Source organism: Clavelina lepadiformis, chromosome 8 (genome assembly GCF_947623445.1).
Source record: "Clavelina lepadiformis chromosome 8, kaClaLepa1.1, whole genome shotgun sequence".
Classification (NCBI taxonomy): Eukaryota; Metazoa; Chordata; class Ascidiacea; order Aplousobranchia; family Clavelinidae; genus Clavelina; species Clavelina lepadiformis.
Window position 1 is genome coordinate 7,760,440 of NC_135247.1, and position 21,823 is coordinate 7,782,262.

Consider the following 21,823-nt stretch of genomic DNA (forward strand, 5'->3'; position numbering starts at 1 on the left):
CAGCTTGATTACATTCAGACTGAATTTGTTACTTCATTTGATTCCCTGTATATCTTTCAAAAGGGTTGTTTGTCTAGATCAGAAACACTCCAAACTTACCATATAATTAAACGCAGGAAAAGGCGCCTATGATGGGAAATTGTTCAAGTTGGAACGGCGTGATAAATTCTTTCAGTCACGAGGTGGCACGCAAATTTGACTTATGTCGTTACATCGCTGTCTTCTTTTTAAATACAGTATTAACTAAAGACCAGCTACTTGGTTTATTGAGCTATCTCAATTGAGAGAAAAGACACGGCAAATTTTAAATTCTGTCAAGGATTTTACTGCTCCGTAACTACAGATTTTAGTATGACATTGGAGTTAATTTTCTTTTGTTATCTGAGTTATCATATAATACAGAACTTATGGTTCATTAATTATTCAAAAACTATTTGTTGACAGTCTTTTGCAGGGTTATTCAACGGGTGGCGCTACCGACGGTGCCCCATCAATGGTAGGCAAGTATCGCGGATTTTTATCTTTTCTTCGGCAGAAAGTCTCTCATCGTTTTACTATCCGTCTTGTGATACACCGTCAACATGTCAAATGCGCATTTGGTAGCAAAAAGTCTTAGTTTACCCCTACAAGAATCTTTGAATATTGCTGTCAAAGCAATTAATAAAATAAAAGCAAACGCTAAGGATATAGTCGATTGTTTCGGCAGCTATGCAAAGAAAATGATGAAGGATTTGATCGTTTCTTCCTTCATACGGAAGTTCGTTGGTTGTCAAAGGGCGAATCTCTTGTACGGTACAGTGAACCTCATGACAGTGTGGTGGAATTTCTTGGAAAAGAATCTGCTCTTGCTAAAGATGTAATTTCATGCAGGCAAGATAACAGTTATTTGGCCGATTTTTTTGAGAAAGTTTACAGTGCAACAAATAAACTGTAAGGGAAAAATGTTACGTTGGTTCCATGCAAAACCATTATATGTGGCCTAATTAGCAAACTGAAGTTTTATCAGTAGACTCTGAACAGCAGGAACTTCAGTTACTTTTCCCGACTGTCAGAGATGTCAGAAGATGTTGTTGCCACTGACAAAACAACGTTTATTAATGAAAAATAATAGGGGCATCAAACAAACAAAAAGTAGTCAACATTTGGGCTATTTATATTATAAATAAATAAAATAAATTTTACTGATTATTCTACGCGTGATATTTCTACAGTAAACTTTACGATTTAGGACAACTTAGAGTGCGTTCCCTCATGACTGGTTTCGCTGCCAATTACCGTTCTTTTGCCAACTGTGAACGATTGATCACGTCACGGTGTGTGGTTTCACAGCGCCAAGAATTGGAAGGGTTTTGCTCATAGATATCTTATGTATATATAAGACATCTATGGTTTTTCTACCAATTTCGCGCCTATTATTCTATATGTGAACGTGGTTGGCCGTGAAATTGCTGGAGTTTATGTAAACACGCGAAAGTCGCGAAATTGTTACGATTTTGCAGACCTGGTTTTTTTTATACTTAGTTCAGTCAGTCAGTTGTGGTGTCTGTATAGGTCGTTTGATGTATTTAAAATGGATGACAAAGGAAGTCTTTGGACTTTTGCTAAAGTGATTGTTCTGATTACGGAATGGGGAGTGAAAAAATTCAGCAAATGATGGCAACCGTAAAGTCCCACAAAGATATGTTTGAAAAGATAGCTGACAAATTTGTGGAAAGAGACGCCGTCTCATGTCAAAAAAAGATGCAGGCGCTCAGAAGACAGTATTTGAAATACAAAGATAATAGTCTAAACAAAACCGGAGAGTCAACAGACATACCGATACCAAGTTTCATAACAAATTACTACGAAAGGTTAAATTGTATTTTTTCAGATCTACTACTTACCAGCCAATGTGGAAGGTAACTTTTTAGTAGCGGTCTACATGCGGGTTATATGTAGGCCTAGTGTTCACCAACATACACTGGTAGGCTACTGTAATTTAAGCTAAACTGCCATCTTTTATGCGCATAAACTAAATTAAACTAAGAAAATTATTCATGTATCTGTTTATTTATTAAGTAACTTAACACTCTCAAATCATAACTATTTTTGATATTTACTGCAGTTGGGCTATTGCCAGCCCTTTAATAATATATTTTCAATATCTGGGAGCTCACGGCCAACATCATTTAAAAAAAGAGGGTTTTCTTTTCACCACTATGATCTGTTGGATGGTATTGGCATTTTTCTTCTTACATCACCGTTGGTGTACCTACCAAAGAAGAATGTATGATTTTATGATTGATACCTACCATTTTGCAATGAGCAGCAATGTCATCACATTTTCCAAAGATCATCATTTGTGTGAATTTTTGTTGTACAAACTTAGGCTCGTCAACCACGCCCGACTTTATTAACACGGTCACCAAATCTGAGCTCCTGTTTGGAATTGGGTTTCTTTTTACGGTGGTTTTTCTTCTCCCACCCATTGATGTACACTGTACAGCCATAGGGAAAAGTTGCCCCTGACGGGATACTTTTAGGAAAAACGCTCTCACTCAAAAACGCAATACGCTTAAGCTAATCTTTTGTCGGATTATGTTAGATATGGCAATGCTTGAAATTACACGCATGAGTTTTAATAAATTTTCTTGTTATTCATTAAACGTTTTACAAAATAAAAATAACTTTTTGTCCCATCTTGGTTAACCATGGTAAACCAATTAAGCCGTAAACTTAGAAAATTTGCCATTGAAATAAAATTGCTTAATTTTACTAACAAAATTTGAATTGATTTTTGTAAGGTTTAACTGTCGGACAGACGAATAAATTGATTGATCAAACAAACAATGAAAGATTATCTTCTAAAAATCTGTGTGGCCTTTTCTTTCCAGCGTTTATTGTTGTTAGACATGATAAAAGAATTAGTTTTCCTTGGCCAGTTAGTCAGGCAAGCTTTACGGAATTTTGCTTTTTATATTAACCACAACGTCAAAGTATTTTGTTAAGTATAGGAATTTCTTTCTTTCTTTCTTAATTTACTAACTAATTTTGAAGATGTTCTTATTTGATGACGCTACCAAAACATTTTTGTTGCGTTGTGTATACTGTGATTTCGTGGATTTTATTTAGTCATTTAATCGATTCACCGTTGGAGCAAAAAGAGCACGGCGTGTTAGAGTCCAATTGGGCAACTACGTTTTTACTTTTGAAAGGTAAGAGGTTCCACGCGCATTTATAATTAAAGGAATGCAGGTAATTTGGAAGTTGCGGCTCATAAATTCTTTTCTACTTAGTGTGGGGTCGATTGGGCTGAGTTGTTAATCTTGTTCCTTTTATAATTCTATCGTACGTGTTTTTGAGATTGGAGTTGGCTAATTCTATTTTGCTTAAATTGTGTTTTTTGATAATTTTTCATTTCATGATAATGATGGCACGATGTTGCGGCGTGCGGGATGTTATTTAAAGTGAAGGTTTCAAGGACATTTGTCATAAAATAGCCCATTTGATATTCAACATATCTGTCGTAGTTTGTCATCGGTTGTAGCATTATGCGATTTATGCAATATTTTTTATCGTTTTAGCATACGTCATTTCGGCGTATACTTCTGGAAATTTGGGAAGTTTATGCCGCCTTCTTTCTTGGGGTTATGGAGAATTTTAACATCGATTTTCAAATTATTTTCAATTACATATTTCACGGCTCTGGTGTTTATGCTTTGCAAGGTTCTTTCTGGCGGTGGGTACATTCTTGCAGCGTTTTGTACAATTGGGAGGATTTTTTATTTCAATAATGTTACCTTGGCGTCAATATAGGGAGATGATCTTTTTTGATTTCAGCTAATTTTTCTTTAACAGAGTTCTCTACTTCTTACTATTGGGTACATTCGTTCACTTTGCCAATTTTATCGTTTGTAAAGATTACTGGGAAAGTTGCAGCGGTTATTTAAAACCGTGTAGCTTTTCCTAACTTACAATCAAATCAGTTAATTTCGCCCATAACCACGTTTACTGCGCAACAACAGCAGGTAAATATCATTATGCACAATTGCACATGTACGTATTTGTCTATTACAATAAAACGGTAACTTGAAAAAAACGCTCTTAGATCCATATAATCCCCGTCAAATATTGTAAGACTTACAATATATATATAAAATAAAAAGTAATAAAATATGATAAAATAATAAATAAATTGTTGCATATAGAAATAAAATAACACTCAAGTACAACATAGCAGAATTTCTAAGCGCTAAAAGCGGTTAGTTACAGAATAAGCGGAAGTTTTCTTCAACTAATTAAATTAGCGAACTTTTTAAGAAAAATGTGTGAAAATTTAAATTTGGTATTAAAGTCACAAAAAACACATGATAATCATAAACAGGAAAGTAAACACATCAAGATCTTACATTCTCGACGCAAATAACCTAAGTGTCGTTTTGAAGTAAAGATAAGTGCAGAATAATTTAGCCGAAAGCTAAAGCTTAGTCTATGATTTATAAAACGGAAAATAGTTCCTTTCACAGTGGTGGTTAAACAAAATATTTACCAAAAATTTATAAGGAATTCACAAAATTAATTGTCAATTAATGGATTTGACGAAAAATCGACTTGTTTGAGATGCTGGTTTGGAGTTTATCAAGTCTTCCTTGGTCTCTAGCTCCAAGTATTTAGCTTCGAGAGGAAGTGTTTTAAAGAACTCCATGTCTCTCATTTTTATTGCACGAGTGTACTGTTTCTTTAATCGTTGACTTTTAATTCTGCAAAATACAAACATAGCTTATCACATTAACCTGTCATAATTAGACACGACAAGACAAAAATCCGATTATAATGGCCTTCAAAGACATTTGATTCTGTACATTTTCCAGGCGGCAAAAGATTTATTATGAAAACTCTGTAGGCACCTGTGGCATAAAGCCGAGGTCACAATAGCTGAGCACATTGCCGATAGAGCACATAATGATAGAAGTATTGCGGTCTCAGAGTCGTAAATTTCTTTACTAGGTTGACCCACCCTAGCCAGAGGTCGCATAGCGGCGTATGCTTTATTGCTTATAAGGCTTGCCTTTGCTTCGCATCTTGGTCCCACATAGCCATCTGGACACCTAAAAATCACTCTAACTTTTTATTGTGTATCATGATTAGCACGTTCATGTGCTTTTTGTTTCTTGCAACTACTCTGTTTTTTGTCATCAACATTACAAGCATAAATAAAAGCAGTTAAATAAAATAAAACTTACAGGCAGGATGGATGGTTTTCCGAATCTATCACACAAACACCAAAGTTAAGGCAACTATTCTTCTGGCAGATTTTATTCCTTCGGTCACTAACTGCATGGTGATTATATAAATCATTTTAGAATCGCATTCTGAATCACTGGTATTTTCTTAATCAAGATTTTTCTAATGAATCACTGGAACTTTATATGAATGAATATAAACTATACATATCTACAGTATAGTATTTATAAAAATGTACACAGAAATAACCCTATTGTATACAACAAACTGCAGCCTTAGTTTACCCCAAAATGCTCTGGCAAATTTAGCCCTCTTGTCTCCATCACAGTGTTGGTTGAGGCCGATGCGATTGTCTCGTATACCGATTTGCAATCCTCGTTCACAAGATTGCATCATCAGATGACAATAGCTGAAGTAATACTGGCCATCGTTGCCACATAAAGGAAGAATAGCTGATGCTATAAAGTGAGAGAAAACTATTGAAAGCTCATATAACACGAAAAGAGATTTTTTCGGCATAGTTTATCGCTAAATTTAAAAAGCTAACCCACTTTGTCCACAAACCGCGTTGCAAATGCATTGTCCGTTGAGACATCTTCCACCAAAGCAGTTCGAGTTGCTTTGACAAACGCTTGCATTTATGCATGTTGCTGCAAGAATCAACACAAAAAACGCAGTGAGTGAGACGGATCCTGCAAATAAATAAAACGTGGGCTTACTAGACAAGTGAACACTATAAATTATAAAACGAAAAGTCAGACTCAATAGCATCTATAACGTAGCTAGTGACACGTCATTCATCAAAAAAAGAACATGTTTTGAGAGCTCAACTACCAAAATTATATACTATAAGTTCATTTGATACTGACAGGAATCAAGGAATAAATTTTGGATTCTTATCAAGATGCTTGAAATTTGTGTTTGTACTGACCGGCCCAGATTAACTTTCGTCTTCGCTTATATTTAGAATATAGCGTACAATAGATATACTTTAAACAATATTCGATAGAGTATGTAAAGACGAAAACCAGCGCAAAGCTATAACGCACACATAGATTTACATTCAGCCCGCAGAAACATTTTGGCCAGCTGAAGTTTTCAGTATCTTTTAGGCCGGTTAGGGACTTGTTTTTCACTAATGTTTTTAGAGCTTTAGCGTACTGAAGGCTATTTGAGCTCGTTTGCGGAAAAGTTGTGTTGTTATCAGATTCAGTCAACCAGGTGCTTCGTTGGCAAAAAAATTATGTAGTAGTTTGGTATTACTTTGTCAAACACTACAAGGAAATGTTATGTTCGATTTCCTTGCTAAAAATCATAATAAACAAAAAGGTTTTAACTTAACAGTTTAGCAATAACGGTCAAACTTAATAAACTCATAAAACAGATTTGAGTGCGTGACGAATACAGCTTTTCCGGAAAATATCAACATACTTCCGTACTTGTGAATCACCATGCAAGCTGTTGTTATATATTACAAAATGATAAGGCAAACGAGAAAAACCTAGCGTAAATTAGGCAGTCGATTTGTTGGTTAAGTGATTACTAATTCAAAATAGGAATTTCGTTACTAATTTCGTGGTTTCTTATCCCGTAACTTATTTGCTGATGAAGTTGTTTACATAGTTACTGATTCATTTACTTGTTCGTAAATGAAGTTGTTCGCCAATAATGACCAAAGTAACAAAGTTCAACCCGTTGGAAAAAAGAGCCAAAGTAAATACACTAAGTTATAGTGTTTACTGTTTAACAAACTACTTTCTTCCTGCTGAAATTTTATCCGGCGAATTAGTAAAGTGCGCTGAAGGCCATTATAAATGATTCATGTCAGCAAAGGTGCTACTTTGCCAACTGGTATCGATTGCCTGGCTATTTTGCTGGAAACCCCCCGGTGTTAAACATTATACAATTTAGAGGGAAAAAACTTGTAGACGCCGGTCATTGACAAATGGCACATAACGAAAAAATAAGCTTATGTTTGTAAATAGCCTTAAGCAACACGTGAAGAATTTCTCAAAGGACTTGTAAAGCAAAAAGATCCCTTAGAATATGCATTATAAACTAAAAAATACGCTTTACGATATGATAATTAATTAGTTGAACACAAAAATGAATATCGACGATCTTTTAGCAACTAAAAGTACGTTACTTTGTAAAAATAACATTTCGGAAATATGGATATGCAGGATTCGGGATAATAGTGTAGTTTCGTGTTTGTACTTTCAATAAATTAGATTCAATTCGTGAAACAAATAGCGAAAGAACTATAAGCTTCATAGATAAAGTAAATATCAGTATAAACACCTTAAATACTGTATTTGAAGACAGAAAACAACATAATTGCAAAACAAAACCTTCTCTTTGCTCGAGCAGGAAATGCTCGTATTTTTATGTCAAAGATTTTAATGATATAGATTAAACGTACCTGGCATTTTGCTATTCTTGACGTGTCCTTCTAGAATCAAATATCTAAGTAACCCTTTTAGTATTAAAACACACCACAGCAGTGCCGTCTTTTCTATATTACAGTTTGTAATTACAAGTTTGTAATTGTAAGTTCATTACTATTTCAACACGCATAGAAACTAAAGATACCCCGTAAAATATAAGACCTTATGGTGAAGGTGTTTGCAGCTATACGGAAACACCAAGAACTATTGCTGTCAGTAGAATAAAGTGGACAAATAAGGGTGTCGACAAAACCACGCGCTTTTTCGTTAGGGTTTTAAGATAATCATTGTTCAATATCAAAGCTGTAACTTAATGGTGACCCTAATTCTTTCCGAGTGCCATGAGTAGACTTTTACGTACGTTTATATATCCTGACTGCCGTTCCAGAATTACAGCAAGCAAGCAGAGCTCAAATTTGAAAATTGTCTCATTGTAATGGTAAATTGCATTAAATTGGTTTGCCATGTGAACTTTTTTGACAGAGTTGTACGAACAGTAATTGCACGGTATTTTATTTGCGTGTAGTAGGCTTTCAAACCGCTCTATTTTAGCTACAGCAACTCTGAATTTTTTCGCCGAAATCAACTAACTTGTCCGCCACCTTTATACCGCTAAACCACAATTTTGTTTACTATGGAAGCATGTAAGCTTCCAGCACGTTATATAGCATTACCTTATAAAACTTGCACTCATAAAGCTGACTACCTATTGACAGTAATATTTTGACCAGTGCTTAGTCTTCCGCATCTCGTAAATGACTAACCCCTAACTGGAGTTAATCTTATATATCATAACACCATCGTCATACTAATGATTATAATGACGTCATAAGGTCAGTCCGAAGACAAGAAAAAAGTGTTTATTTTTATCTGGACAAGTAGCAGGAGGTGAAGGCGACAATATCCGCCGCACTGTAACTCGATCTTTGGTAAAATGTTTTTTTGTTTAAAATCATATTCTAAAAATACTTCAGCTGTGCAATTTCCAGACGAATCAACCTAAAAGTGTTTGCTATGGCCCCAGAGCAAATGTCAATTTTTTTATCTCATTTAAGAGATTAAAGTGTCTGTTCTAACACGTCACCAAACAAAAAATTCAGTTCAGTATGGAGAAAAGCCTTGCATCGCTAAACGACGCAACTGAAAGAGAAAATTGAAATAATAGGCTTTCTAACTAATTTACTCTCTGGTTCCGATATTACATGGCTACATGAACTTTAAAATTTTATTTTGGAGAAAAATATGATGGTTGTGCGAAAAATATCATTTTATCAACCAATTACATCAGCAGTTATGTGGCAGTGAGCCTGTTACTTGATTTCATTGGAACATTGAAACAGCTTCAACTTCTTACGTTCGCTTGTATTGGGCAATCGTGTAAACGGCAAACAACAAAAGTTTTGTTGCAATATTATTAGTGTTATAGCCGAGAGGCTCTTACTCATTTGGAATACTCAAGCAAATACAGCAAGCTTTCTTGAAATAAGTTTTTAAACAATCACCCTGCAAAATTGATACGCCGCTCACAAAAATAGATTGCACGACTCTTATTCAAGGGAAATATTCGTACCTATCATCAGTAAGAACCTAGCTGCTAAACTTTGCACGTTTGGGAAACTTTGCGGTTGGTGACTGTCTTACTTTTTATCAAACTATGATATTGACCTTGCGAAATGTTACATATTTGTAAAAGCAAAGAGGTCAAGGCGTTAAAGAGGCGTAGCGTTATAAACCAGCACAAGTAAAAATAAGCGACAAAACTAAAAAAGTTAGATGGATTTTTTGTTGAAGATCTATCGGCTGGGCGCCCAGTTGTTCATCAACGAACAGCTGGTCACATCTTCACAACTTTATACCAAAGTCGATAAAAAATCATAAAAAAACAAACAACAGCATTGATTAATTTTCTTTGGTCTCTTATTAACGCAGTTACTGCTCTATACAGCGTGTTTTGATAGCACAACTTGCCACGTTTAAATATGGAACATAAGCACTATGTTTAAACGTGTGATTCTAACGCTATTAGTCACCACTGATGACGTACCTAGCATCATAAATGTGACGTTAATTTACATTTCCTTTCCCCAGAGTGATAGAAACGGAAACGCAACCTAAGAACTTAGATTAAATAAATATACAAAATTTAGACGTCCTGCTCGTCTGGGCGTCGTCTAACGAAGTGCGTTGAACTCGACTTTTAGAACAATCTATTCTGATCATGACTCTTCACTTCCTCTACGAACTTTGGTTTAAAAGAAACGGGTATATGCTTTTATTGGTTTTAGTAATTGTCCCAATATTACGAAACTAAAGGCGGATTTCTTATGAACTCTGACAAAAGCATCTTATAATAAAAGTGTGTATGTATATTTTGCGTTGTTGAAAACCTCATTTTTGAGAGTAGTGTGATGTCATGGCGACATTTTCAAAGCTCAACTATCTCCATTATTCTCATTTCGCAGTTGCTTATCGAGTAGGCAGATCAAACCCTAAAGCAGTTTGCTTGAAGTTCAGTCATAACATAATTCAGTCTCCGTTACAGGTAAATTTTCCGCTCGCAGTGAAGTTTGTACACTTATTAGCAACCTCTTTGGTAGGCTAATTTAATATGCTGACACGATAACAAGAGGAAAAATTGCCTATTCAGTCAAATGTAATCAAAACGTAGATCCAAGAAACAGTTTTTCTAGTTATTTTTGGGACAACGTTAACGTCGATTTTGTCGCTGAAAGTAGCCTTCACTAGATAATAATATCTGAAAGCTGACGTTTGAATAACACGTAGCTTCAATCCCAATCAAAAATTCATCAAAATGACGATTTTACTGGTCAAATACGTTTATTTGAGATAGGTGGTTAGATGAAAGAAAAGTGAAAAAATTCAAAACTTTAAATTTCGTTTCAATTTCTCCGGTACAACAGGAAGCTTGAATAATATCACGGCGTTTCCACTATTTTCTTCTGTGTTCAGGAGTACCCAATTATTGAAAGAAAGCATTGCCATACTGAATTCAAAGGACAAAAGTTCGCCTTTCGTGGTCGAATGTGATGCCTCGGAACTCACGATATCGGCCGATTTAACTAGCAAGGACGGCCAGCATACCTTTTCTGCCCGATATTTCCCGGGAAACGAAAGATGTTATCCTGCGCACGTTTGCGTCGTAAAAGAAGCCGCAGCAATAATTGAAGCTATTCGTAAATGGGTGCATTATTTTGCTCGTCAACGCTTCACCCTAGCAAATGATCATAAGTAGGTAGCACTTACACTGGATAACAAGAAGCGAACCGAAATAAAGGAAAACAACTCAATACAAGAGTCTGAGTTGGAAATTAGAACGTGCACCATTTTCTTGCACAATTTAATATCGACTATGTAAAAACAACGTCGGAACAGGCGCCTTTACAAGAGCTTTTTTGCGTCGACAACAAATCCAATGGGGTGCACCTTACTACAAATACAAGAACAACTCTGTCGGCGGTAAGTCGGCTAGGTCACTTCCTACGCTCGAAAATTCTGCTATTTTCAGTGCAAGATGTAAAGAAGTTATTGCAAATTATGCTCAAAAACAAAACCACGGTTTTATCGTCTCACAATGGGGGTTTCATTAAATTAACAAAGACAGAGGGATAGCTGCCTGTCGCTACGCCGTTTTTCATCCTACATGCAACTCACAGGTCAAAAGTTACAATAGAGTAATCGGGCGCGCAAACAGACTGACAATTCAATCACGAAACCTTCCATTGACTAGTTGGGAACTGATGATATCAGAAGCTTTGCATGCAGTGAGGTTGCTTTAATGCTCTACGCTACTCCTCATGAATTTTTCTTTAAACTTAGCCTAACAGAAAATCCTTAAACCTATGTGGTTGGTCTCTTTCAGCGTGGTTCAGCAACAAGAGACCCGTTTCAATGAGAAACGTTATTTGTTCAAATAAACACGACGATTTGGAATTGATGTTGATGATGAATGCAGCGAATCCGTTGAGCCCGTAATGATAGAATTAATACGACTACTAGCGATTCCCAGTTTAGCCAAAGGACGACTGAAATGTCAAAACGATCCGTATGAACAAATAGGGCGTACCTCCAGATAGATATGGACAGTTTGTTTACTTCTACTTTCATTTACAGTATATGCTGTTATTTTGTATAGAGGGGAAAATGTTGTGAATAATGCCTCAAACTTCTCTACGTTTCAATCCTCTATTTAGTCTATAGCCTGAGGCGAATTTGTGCAGTAGTTCACGTTCTTTTCTGCTTTGCAATTTAATCGTATTTAGCGTTAGTTATTCTTTTGAAGTTGGGTTCTGTTTCTAAATTTACTTTATTTAGTAGCTACGAGATGCTTCAAATATCTTGCCTTGTTTATTGAAGGACATGAAAAATCCTTATAGTAGATTGAAGCATGAATAAAGCAAACAACACGTGTTTCACGACGGACATAAATTTAGGTGTAACTGAACTACATTGTTAGACTGGATGATAAATCACATTTGGGTTGAGATTCCTATATTATGAACTCCAAGCTATAGGTTCAGATTAACATTAACACTAGAAAAAAAAAACGCTGCCAAAGGTCATTGCTTGATGTCCCTATAAAATTGTGGTGCCCTTCATTACTTTGAATTCCACATTTGCTCTGCGACGTTGCTTTTGGTGGAAAATTTACGGTGCTTATGCAAAATAAGATGATGTAAAATCAGTCAAGCTCAAGGTGAGGGCCAAAATGGAAGATTTACTAAATCTTTACATAGGTTTCAAAACAAACTTTACAATTTTTTCACGATCCCATGTTTAAATAGTATTATAAAAAGGATTACGTTAACTTCAGTCACGGTGACAACCTTTACCAGCAAAAGCTGTACAACAAACCTCTATTTGGGACGAAAAATAAAGGAATCCCTGCCCCTCGAAAAGTTACTCAGAGCGGCTATAATTGTTTTATGAATTTAATTGGAAATATCAGTAAAACCCCAAGTGTAAACACTGGCAGGTGATGCTAATAGCTTTGCGTCATTGATATGGGTGGTTACTTTTTCAAATGTAAAAAATCTCGAAAATCTCAATTACGCTCCAGCAATATCATAAAATTCAACTTTTATTTCAAACAACAAAGTCCAATATTTTTATCAATTAAAACCAAGCTAAAATAAGAAACTGCTTAAAATAATACAGAATACTTCAAAAAAGCAGTCACAATGATCATCAAACTTGCAATTAAATCTTCCGTATAAATACGCAAGAGCGAGATCTATGTGGCAGGGTGACCTCATGAGCGCGTAACACTGAAAGATAAGATGACATCGTTTTCATAAAAAAGAAACGATTTAGTAGCTCCCCATTATAACCGCCTTTTCTTCGTCCGTAAGACCGCCTTTCAAGGTTCGACGAACTACAAAAACAAAGTAACAATTTTATCAACATTCGCTTTTAAGGTAATTACCAAAAAAATCTTGAGCACGTAAAGGATATTAGCCACGTTTGAACTCAAGTGACATCAGCACAACCATAAAAAGTGTGTTTGCAGATTCGGGGAGTTCCAGAGCTTTATGTAACACGAACAGGAAGTGGATATACTCACGGGATTTCCTTTGTGCGTTTCTGGATCGTTTCCGGCGGCTGACTGGAGCATTGCGTTCACGTGGAGCGTGAGTAGCGGTCTTTACCAATTGCTCCATGATCTGATCTGTAACGTCATCAGATGCGCTGCCTTTTGACGACGACTGGTTACCTGCTTCGTTTGATTTTCGACGAGCTAATAATACATCCATTAATTTTGATGAAAGAAACTTATATAAGTAATATACCAACATTACATTGTACATAAAAAAGTGAACATTTTCGGTTGAGCACAACAAAAGTATTTCAAGACTTGTAAGCGTGTTATATTCAAAGCGATGATGTCAATCGGCGCACTATTCCGTATTTGTCTACTAAACATTCCACAACCATAAGCGGAACATGACAAAGTTTTTGTAAAAACGGCCATAATAATTCATCACGTGCGCGTCAAACGTTTGTTTATAAGCGCGCACGTTTTAATACTTTAGGGCAAGGACCAATGTTCACAAAATTTAGCGCCTTCCATTAGTATCTGAGGGTAAGTGAAGGAGTACCTTCACTTAAGTAAATAATAAGCATATAAATGATATGTCCAATTTCGAATTTCTTGCATGCAAGATAATATTATAATCTATATATTTCTCCTCACATTTGTTTGAACGTTGACGTGACCGTTTTTCAAACTTAACATCTGTTGCAGGTTTCAATGCAGTTTCCATCAATCTCTGTTTCATTTGGTCCTCTGTCGTGGAGAATCGACGCGTCTATGACAGTATATTTAAATCCTTTATAACAGGTAAATGGAAAACACCACTGTATGTTTGTACTTCTGTACCAACATGGTTTGTACAGAAGTTACTGCAGAAGGGAGAAAAAAAGGAAACTTACAAACTAAACAGAAATTCGTGTTTTGCACTAGTAGCGTGTCAAAATAAATGATTTTAAAGTGATAATTTATACAAACGATGTCAAGGAAGTGGGACGAAAAAGTGGCGAAGTATTAAAAACAATTTTCATTGATTGCCTATCACAGGAAGGATCATGTACAAAGACTAAAAAAGAAGTGTTTACATGATCTGTGCTTGTTCACTATGTTCGCTATACTGATGAATTATGTGCTCCAAACACATTAACAGATGTGCTCGTGGCGAACATACTGCACAGTGCACATATAGCGTAGTACAGTTGTTCTAAACTTTTTTCATACTATGGGACCCTTTTTGCGTCAAAAGCTATGGATCTGCACTGGAAAGTTGAAATTTTAACTTTACAGAAGGTGAGTGATTAAACTATGATGCAATGCCATGCTGACCCATCTTACGACACCACATTTACAACTACCTTTTTTCCAACAACCACATGTTAGAGAACGTATAAACATCGTCATTTATAGTTTACCGGTGTTATGAAAAATCTGTTCTTAGGATGTGGCGTGGTAAGTAAAGCAATAATCACGAAATAGCTTGCCAAAAAAAGTAAATTAAGAAAGCTAAGCGGAACCAAGTTTACAAAATTTATTGAACATGATTATTTATCATCCATGAAAACAAACGGTAATTTCTAAGCATAGTGGTAGTTACCATATAAATATTAGACCTATTTAAAAAAACAGGCGTACACAATTAAAGATTTCAACGTTGATTGCGATATTGTAAGTTTTGTCACAGTGGAGTTCATCTTTGTTTCAGGACATCGGTATTTTATGAATATCTGTTTTAAATGCGGTGTACCCCATTCACCAGTACTCAATGTTCCCGGTAGTTTAGTACCAAATAAGTAATAGTATTAACAACAAGGCCATAACAAACAAGAAATGGAAATATGATTATTTAAACCATTATATTTGGTTAACATAACTATTTCATTTCTTATTTCAACCAGGCATCGGTAACGTCTCAGTTTAAACGAATACCTTACGGTCCATGGGCTCAAGAACCCATGCCATGGTGCGCAATTACAAGCACAAATTAGGGGGACCGCTTAAACAGTAATTATTCTATTTTGCAAGCATTAATTTATCATCGGCGAAATTACTATACCATACTAAAACTTAGCTAGCACTGTTGGTCATCAACAAAGAAATTAGAAAGTGATTTCAGATAAAGTTTGGTTACCACACCAAGAAAGCCTTATTAACTGGTACCGTGCACTTAGACTTAAATGTACAAAAATGAAACGTCAGAAGTTGTGCCTTTAAGAAAGAGCTTCACTAATTTCGCATATTGGCTTCATATCAAACTGCATCTTAGATAATATCTCGAAGGTACAAGCATACAAGCAAGATAAAGTACGGTTCGATTAAAATTATCTAAATTCTAAAACGTCGAAATTTGCTAATCCACTAAATTTACCTCTATAATCATTTTCCCACGAGTTCTGTTTCGTTCTCCTCGGGCATGCTTCTTTTTTCTTTGGGAAACAAGCCTCTCCCTTGAAGTTCTGTACTCGAGTGCAAACTCAGAAATCAATCGAGCGAAACCCTGCACTGTCGTGTCTGCTATAACATTTGAAGGAGTCCCAAAATAATGCATCATAGCCCGGAATCTGAAAGACAAAATACTGCTACATTCTCCCTAATCCACAGAAGCATGTTGACAAGGAGACACAGATATCATGAAATCACAAAAATGACGATTCGGTTGACTAATACGGGACACTGCAAATTATGGTACAAGGTTTTATTGTGTCGAGTTTATCATCAATGGTATAAAACGATCAAATTAACTATAACCAAAGGCGTAATCACTGAGATTTCACCTGTTGAGAAGCCTTCTATGTATGACCTTCAATGTGATAATATTTTGCGCACATGACATGAGAAATTCAGAAAGCTTCGAGCGATTCGAAGCTTTCGCTTCGTGTTTCGCAATTAGTTTGAGATGATCCCATGAGTTCTTACAACGACACTCCATAGCCTTCAGTGTCTCCTCAAGAGAAGTGAAGTCAACCTACAGAAATAAGAAAGAATTTTGAATAATAAATGTTTTATGCATGTCACTATGGTAATGTAACTTACGCTCCAGACTTATGGCAAATGGGAGACAAGTGCCATATAAAAGGAAAGCGTACATATCTGCGCTGTAAAATCGCAGATTAAAAACGGACACTGAATTGAAATGCAACTGGCGACACGATGAAAGTTTATAACAATAACCGCGGTGAGACGGTAACCACGTACTTTGCCCTTTTTTCGGCCACGCTAATCAACATAGAACATGCTTAAATCAACGAAATGAACATTACAAAAGTTGATACAACTATACGCAACAGCATTTAAGGTTTAACTTATCCTGTCGCTCAGTAACATTTGAATGCGCTATTAAGTACCCAAACGTTCATAAATCAAAATATAGCAGTCTAAATACACAGAGGGATACCGCCTTGGAACTGCAACGGCATTACACCTAGAAACTCAGAAATGATGATCGAACCTCGTACTAACAAATCTATGTTTACTATGCCATTGATTATTGTGTGACTTTAATCAATGTTTCTTATTAATGAAAGTGACAATTTCAACGTATATAGGGGCTAGGTCATGCAGTGGGTTGTAAAAGGTAGGCGGTAATGTTAGAATGGGTATGCAAGCAGTTGATTTCAGCTATTTAAAGCAAAATAAACTTTATCAGCAGAAAATTTTAGGAACTATAATCGTACTATTTTTACTCACCCGTGAGCATCGGGTTAACGCTCCCAATTCCGAATAAAGATCCGTGGAGTCTGGAAATTTCTCAAGCACGCTTTGAGTTACGTGATGAAGAAGGGACTGCTTGTGGACAGTATCTTTAACTTCTGGAACTTTGGACAGGTAAGCTATATCAAATCCTTTTACCTATAGAGCAGTACTGGTAAGAAAATCACAAAAAAACATATCTATGAAAAACACACCTATACTTGTATACATTGCTTGATTTTAAAAACACCATACTTCTTATGTGGCCATACTCATGGACACGCCCTGTCAATAAAGAAATATTATGTTTATTTACTCCAAACCGGTGCGCAAAATCATACAACCAAATAAGGCATTTTAATCTGAAGTGTTTATGTTATGTAAACTATCAATGACGAAAAATTGTTTTCTGATTGTCGAAACTTCTTCCACGCCTTTAATTTGGGCGCGGTGGATTTAAGGTTAAACGAATCTGTTATATCACTATCTTTGGAAAACTACCGGTAATTCCGTAAACATAACTATTGTTGATTTAAGGTAATTTCGTGATTAGTGAAAACTTGTCTTATCTTATCTCCCTGGCATTTTCGGTCCAAATCTGGGTGCAGCATGTACTTCGTCTAAAATCACGCTTTTCAATTTACAAAATATTAACACACCGTCGTTTAAGTACTGAGAATATCCTTGACTTGCGGTGTATGCTCTAATGCAGGACTATTGTCAATGTCCAAAACGTGTCAGTTTTGTGAAAACAGTATATATCTGCGTTCGTTGCATTAATTAAGTTTGGTGTTGAATTCGGTTTAAACCGCATGGTAAGACAAGGTATTCGGATTAAAACACGCAACCAAATTTGAATTGAGCTTGAAAACATAAACTCAAATACCAAAACCTTTATACAGGTAAGCTTATATTTTGCTCAGCTTATTTTATCGTGGCAATCATTAGACGATAGCTTCATGTTAAGTTAAAATGCCCGAACCCATACCGGTAATTAATCTTTAATACTTACATATCTTATTCACCGTAAATTAAGATTAGTGAAATTAACCGCAAATCAAATCCTACTACTACCGTACCTTCGTTTTATTAAGAATGTTGCCAATTGCCCTTAAAGTGGTAAGAATCCTTCGTAAAGTCAAATTGTTCTTTATCTCATGGATTGCGTCTTTAAGGTCTTGAAGGGCCTCAGCAATTTCCTGCGATATCAAAATATTAAATAAAACATTATAATAATATCTGCAGAAAGTCAATCGTTTAATGTTGCTGAAATTGAGTAGTTATATATTCCAGTTTAGCATAACAGCAGACGTTTTGTTTTTTTTTGCTGAAAACACTCTCAATGCTAGCAATGGTAGCGGTTCTCCATGTGATTAATGTTAGTATATACCGAACAAAACTTGTCAACGACGCCAAAACTTGACGCCACACTAGTTGTTATTAAAAAAATTAAGGGCAAATTCTTCCTTGATTTGAAATTAACTTGTTTTAGCACTTGACCCTAATAAATAAATCAATAACAGCTGCTGTTGGCACGCGTGGGGCATTCTTACAGAAGCCTAAAAGGGACAAACCCTAACAAAAAAGAAAACGCAAACATGAAACCGAAACGTAAATAAAATAAAACACGCAAACAAAAAATGTCAACAAAAACCAAAACACAAGCAAAACAAAAAACCGACTCGGAGAAGGGTACACCCCATAAAAACAGAAAAAAATTTGTAAAGCGATGACAATGAAGGTGTAGCGATATTGGAACTGATAATACAAACACATGTGGCACCAGGCACTGAAATTTGGATGGTTAAACGGAGTGCTTATAATGGCCTATATAGGCGAAGAAAAAACGTCAAAATTGATAACATTATAGCAAATGCCAGTTTAAAAAATATTATTTTTGAAAAGAACTTGCTTACACACATCGGATTGTTAAACACATATTGAAAACAATAGCAGAAAAAACGCATAAATAAAACATAAATATCCAAAATCTCTTCTAATTTTTATAGCTATTACTTAATATCGCTAGGGAGCCGGGTGCGAGCAGTAGTAATTTCCGAGAACTTAACATTCTGTTGCTAATTTTCCTTGCCGCCTAGACTGCCAGGTTCTTTTTCCGGAAATATCGGCCCGACCGCTTAAAATCCGAAACTCAGCGGTTATGAAAAGCAGAAACAATTTTAAAAGAAGCAACAACTTGGCACAGTAGGCATATTTTCAACTAAAAAAACTACAGCTACGGGCATACCGAGTGAGCATAGAAGACGTCAGTTCTCTTCTACCCCAAAAGTCGAATTATCATTTCACCCACTTCCAAGCTTGACAAAACACACATTATTTATCAATGCGTAATTAAAACACGTACACACAATGACACTATAACCTGAGGGTGGGGTATAGCGTGATTACTAAAAATGTGATAACACCCGATAAAAAACAAGGAAATATAAATGTAATGAATAACTGAATACATTACGCTACTACATAACAATCGTTAAACTAAGTATAAAAAGTTATTGTGATGGTGACAATTCTGCTGCGCAAAAACAAAATTAAGGCTATGAAACTCCGGAAACAAAAGACAGACACAAATCAAAAAGTAAACGCATGTCAATGCACACACTTATGGCGAGCCATATTGGACGAAAACATTATAGTTTGCGAAGGCTGACGGCTGCAATATACTTGTAGACTGGTGTACTGCATGTGTGTACTGAAGACGAACAAACTGAACTCTATCTCAACAAAAACTGGGAAATGCATGGTTTTATAACAAGCTGAACACAAGAAACTTGAATGCCACCATTATATGTAACGGCGGAATGTGTGGTTAATACAAAATCTGGAAATATAACACTACCGGTATTGACACAACACTTCTGAAAAAAAGCAAAAAATAATAATTGGTTAAACTGAAAGTGGGCTATTTAGAAAATATTCAAGAATGGGGTGTTATCTGCATTGCCCGTATTTACAGCGCAACACATGCCATTTGCCAATGAAGTGGAGTGTTACAATATAAATACAACAATATTGCCGAGAATGAATAGAAACAACTGCTACATAAGCCGGGACGTTTTTTTGCAATCTATCCTTGAACAAGTATAAAAACAGAAACCAACTACCCAATACCGGCCACAAGTCATCCAGCACAAACACTTATGTCTAAAATATACCGGTAAATTCTCTATATCTAGCACTCACTAAGATGTAATAACCTGTCATTAGTATTGCCATCGGTCAAATACAAGGAATATGCCAGCAACCTATTTTCAACATTGCATATACTAAAGAGCACTATAAAAAGCAGTTTGTAATACCAATTACAAAAAAAGCAAAAACCTATCAAACATCAAAACTCTAAAAAACCTATCTAACATCAAAACTCTACTGCTACGACCAATCGCTTGAATCGTATTCATATTCTTCGTCTTAAAAAGATCATTGTCAGATCATCATCACCTAACCGAATCATACAAACATACTGCTATGGTTCAATGAAATTTTTGAAACATGGTTTGTGGTTAATCTCACGGCCTCGTTTTCTTACGATCGATCGCTTGTTAACTACAACTGCGGAAATGCGGTTACTCTAATTTCATACAAAACAACTGGTTGTCCGTCGAGCAGCTTCCATTCCAGCTGCAACATCACTTGTCATGGAGAAAATTATCTTCTATGTGACCTTAAAGAATCGGTTTACAGACCAAAGATTTTAGAAAATTTCATACATAAGCAATTGCTTATCAAAAGATTTATCTTGTTTACGCTGTTAAACGTCCATCATAGTTGAAGAAAAACGTGAGGAACTTGTATTGCATTAGATATCATACGCAAAGGACAATACGGTACCACTTTAAAATGATATTTTGAACTAGACTGCAGAGTGTGCAAGCATCAGTTGAAAACAGCGGTTTTGGAGTTTATTTTGATACAATAGCATTAGATAAGCGATGATGAAAAACTATTTATTATACAGTTTTTTTGCTTCAAAAACTATAAGAAGGTAGTGTAATGAACTATGCAGGCTTAATCATTGCAGCAACGTCCAATATCCTACCTTTTCAAGAGCATCATAGTCTAGTTTAAAAGCCCACAAGTTAAGCCTTGCTTCCAGCTCTGATATAGAAGATAGAGTGAGGAGAAACTGCTCGGCTGACCCTAGGGCAACATCTGGTGACTGCTGCATTCCTTCCTGTATTGCAGAAATTTCTTCTTCGGTAGGCACCATTGCCAATAATTTCTACAGCAAAACGACAATGAAATGACGGCAAGTAGTTTTAACGAACAGTATTTTTCCTGAAATATACCAAGCATAATGCTCAATCTGATGCAACAATTCTCTCAGTTACCTATACAGTGCACCATATGGCAATGAAAGAGTAGCCGTTTCAAACTACACGGCAACTAAAGAACAATATGCACTTTAGAGCGCTACTTTGCTGTAAATGCACAACACATACATCATACACACAAAAAACAAAAGTACAAGTTCTTCCCGACCTCAATTTGTTCTTTGGTAAGCGCAAATTCATCCATGTTGATAATGGCAGATTTAATTGTCCGAGGCGGAGGAAGAACAGTTAATCCAATGTTGATAGCATTAGATCTTTTAACATCAAGGACATGCAGCTCGTTCTTCTTCTCTGTTTGCTGCTTCTGCAGACATTTAACCAGTTAAATGTCAAGACAAGTCACCAGTCAAATGCATTGACTTAAGGAATAGATGATATTGAACAAATTTGCACTTGCCTTTTGAATAACATCTTTTGTTTTAAGTTCAAACAAATGGATAAACTTTTCTGGGTCTACCTCAACATCATCAACGTCTGCCCAAACGCTTGCTCTGGCTACCATATTGGAACTACTAGTAGGTGAGCACTACGATAAGCAATATTTCAAGAACACATTTTTTTGA

At 35.8% G+C, this 21,823-nt stretch overlaps 2 protein-coding genes across 8 annotated transcripts in view; both read right to left on the minus strand.

Annotated features, from left to right (window-relative positions):
• Nucleotides 1–3,979: 3,979 nt before the first annotated feature.
• LOC143469014 (follistatin-A-like) lies at nucleotides 3,980–7,778 on the minus strand. 2 transcript variants are annotated; one of them, XM_076966527.1, is made up of 6 exons: nucleotides 7,646–7,778; nucleotides 5,775–5,915; nucleotides 5,508–5,681; nucleotides 5,223–5,313; nucleotides 4,887–5,087; nucleotides 3,980–4,739 (listed from the first exon to the last, which is right to left on the minus strand). In XM_076966527.1, the coding sequence occupies exons 1-6, from the start codon at nucleotides 7,650–7,652 to the stop codon at nucleotides 4,562–4,564; spliced, it is 792 nt and encodes a 263-aa protein (XP_076822642.1). In that variant the 5' UTR covers nucleotides 7,653–7,778; the 3' UTR covers nucleotides 3,980–4,561. The 2 variants fall into 2 exon arrangements, with proteins under 2 accessions (XP_076822642.1, XP_076822643.1); XM_076966528.1 differs by having other exon boundaries at nucleotides 4,603–4,739; nucleotides 4,997–5,087.
• Nucleotides 7,779–12,750: 4,972 nt separating this feature from the next.
• Nucleotides 12,751–21,823, minus strand: part of LOC143468236 (FH1/FH2 domain-containing protein 3-like) — a 39,627-nt gene continuing 30,554 nt past the window's right edge. For all 6 annotated transcript variants that reach the window (XM_076965310.1, XM_076965309.1, XM_076965308.1 and 3 more), the window contains 10 exons: nucleotides 21,658–21,786; nucleotides 21,409–21,564; nucleotides 20,966–21,148; nucleotides 17,985–18,104; nucleotides 16,903–17,064; nucleotides 15,990–16,180; nucleotides 15,584–15,776; nucleotides 13,882–13,996; nucleotides 13,252–13,425; nucleotides 12,751–13,062 (listed from right to left, as the gene is read on the minus strand). In XM_076965310.1, coding sequence (XP_076821425.1) covers nucleotides 12,998–13,062; nucleotides 13,252–13,425; nucleotides 13,882–13,996; nucleotides 15,584–15,776; nucleotides 15,990–16,180; nucleotides 16,903–17,064; nucleotides 17,985–18,104; nucleotides 20,966–21,148; nucleotides 21,409–21,564; nucleotides 21,658–21,786 — 1,488 coding nt within the window. In that variant the 3' untranslated portion in view covers nucleotides 12,751–12,997. The remainder of the gene's footprint in view (nucleotides 13,063–13,251; nucleotides 13,426–13,881; nucleotides 13,997–15,583; nucleotides 15,777–15,989; nucleotides 16,181–16,902; nucleotides 17,065–17,984; nucleotides 18,105–20,965; nucleotides 21,149–21,408; nucleotides 21,565–21,657; nucleotides 21,787–21,823) is intronic.

Excerpts from the sequence above, each read along its gene's own strand:
- LOC143469014 (XM_076966527.1), bottom strand. Across the intron at positions 5,682-5,774 it reads CAACGCGGTTTGTGGACAAA|CATCAGCTATTCTTCCTTTA; the intron begins GTGGGTTAGCTT and ends CTCACTTTATAG. Across the intron at positions 5,314-5,507 it reads ATTTGCCAGAGCATTTTGGG|TTAGTGACCGAAGGAATAAA; the intron begins GTAAACTAAGGC and ends ATCACCATGCAG.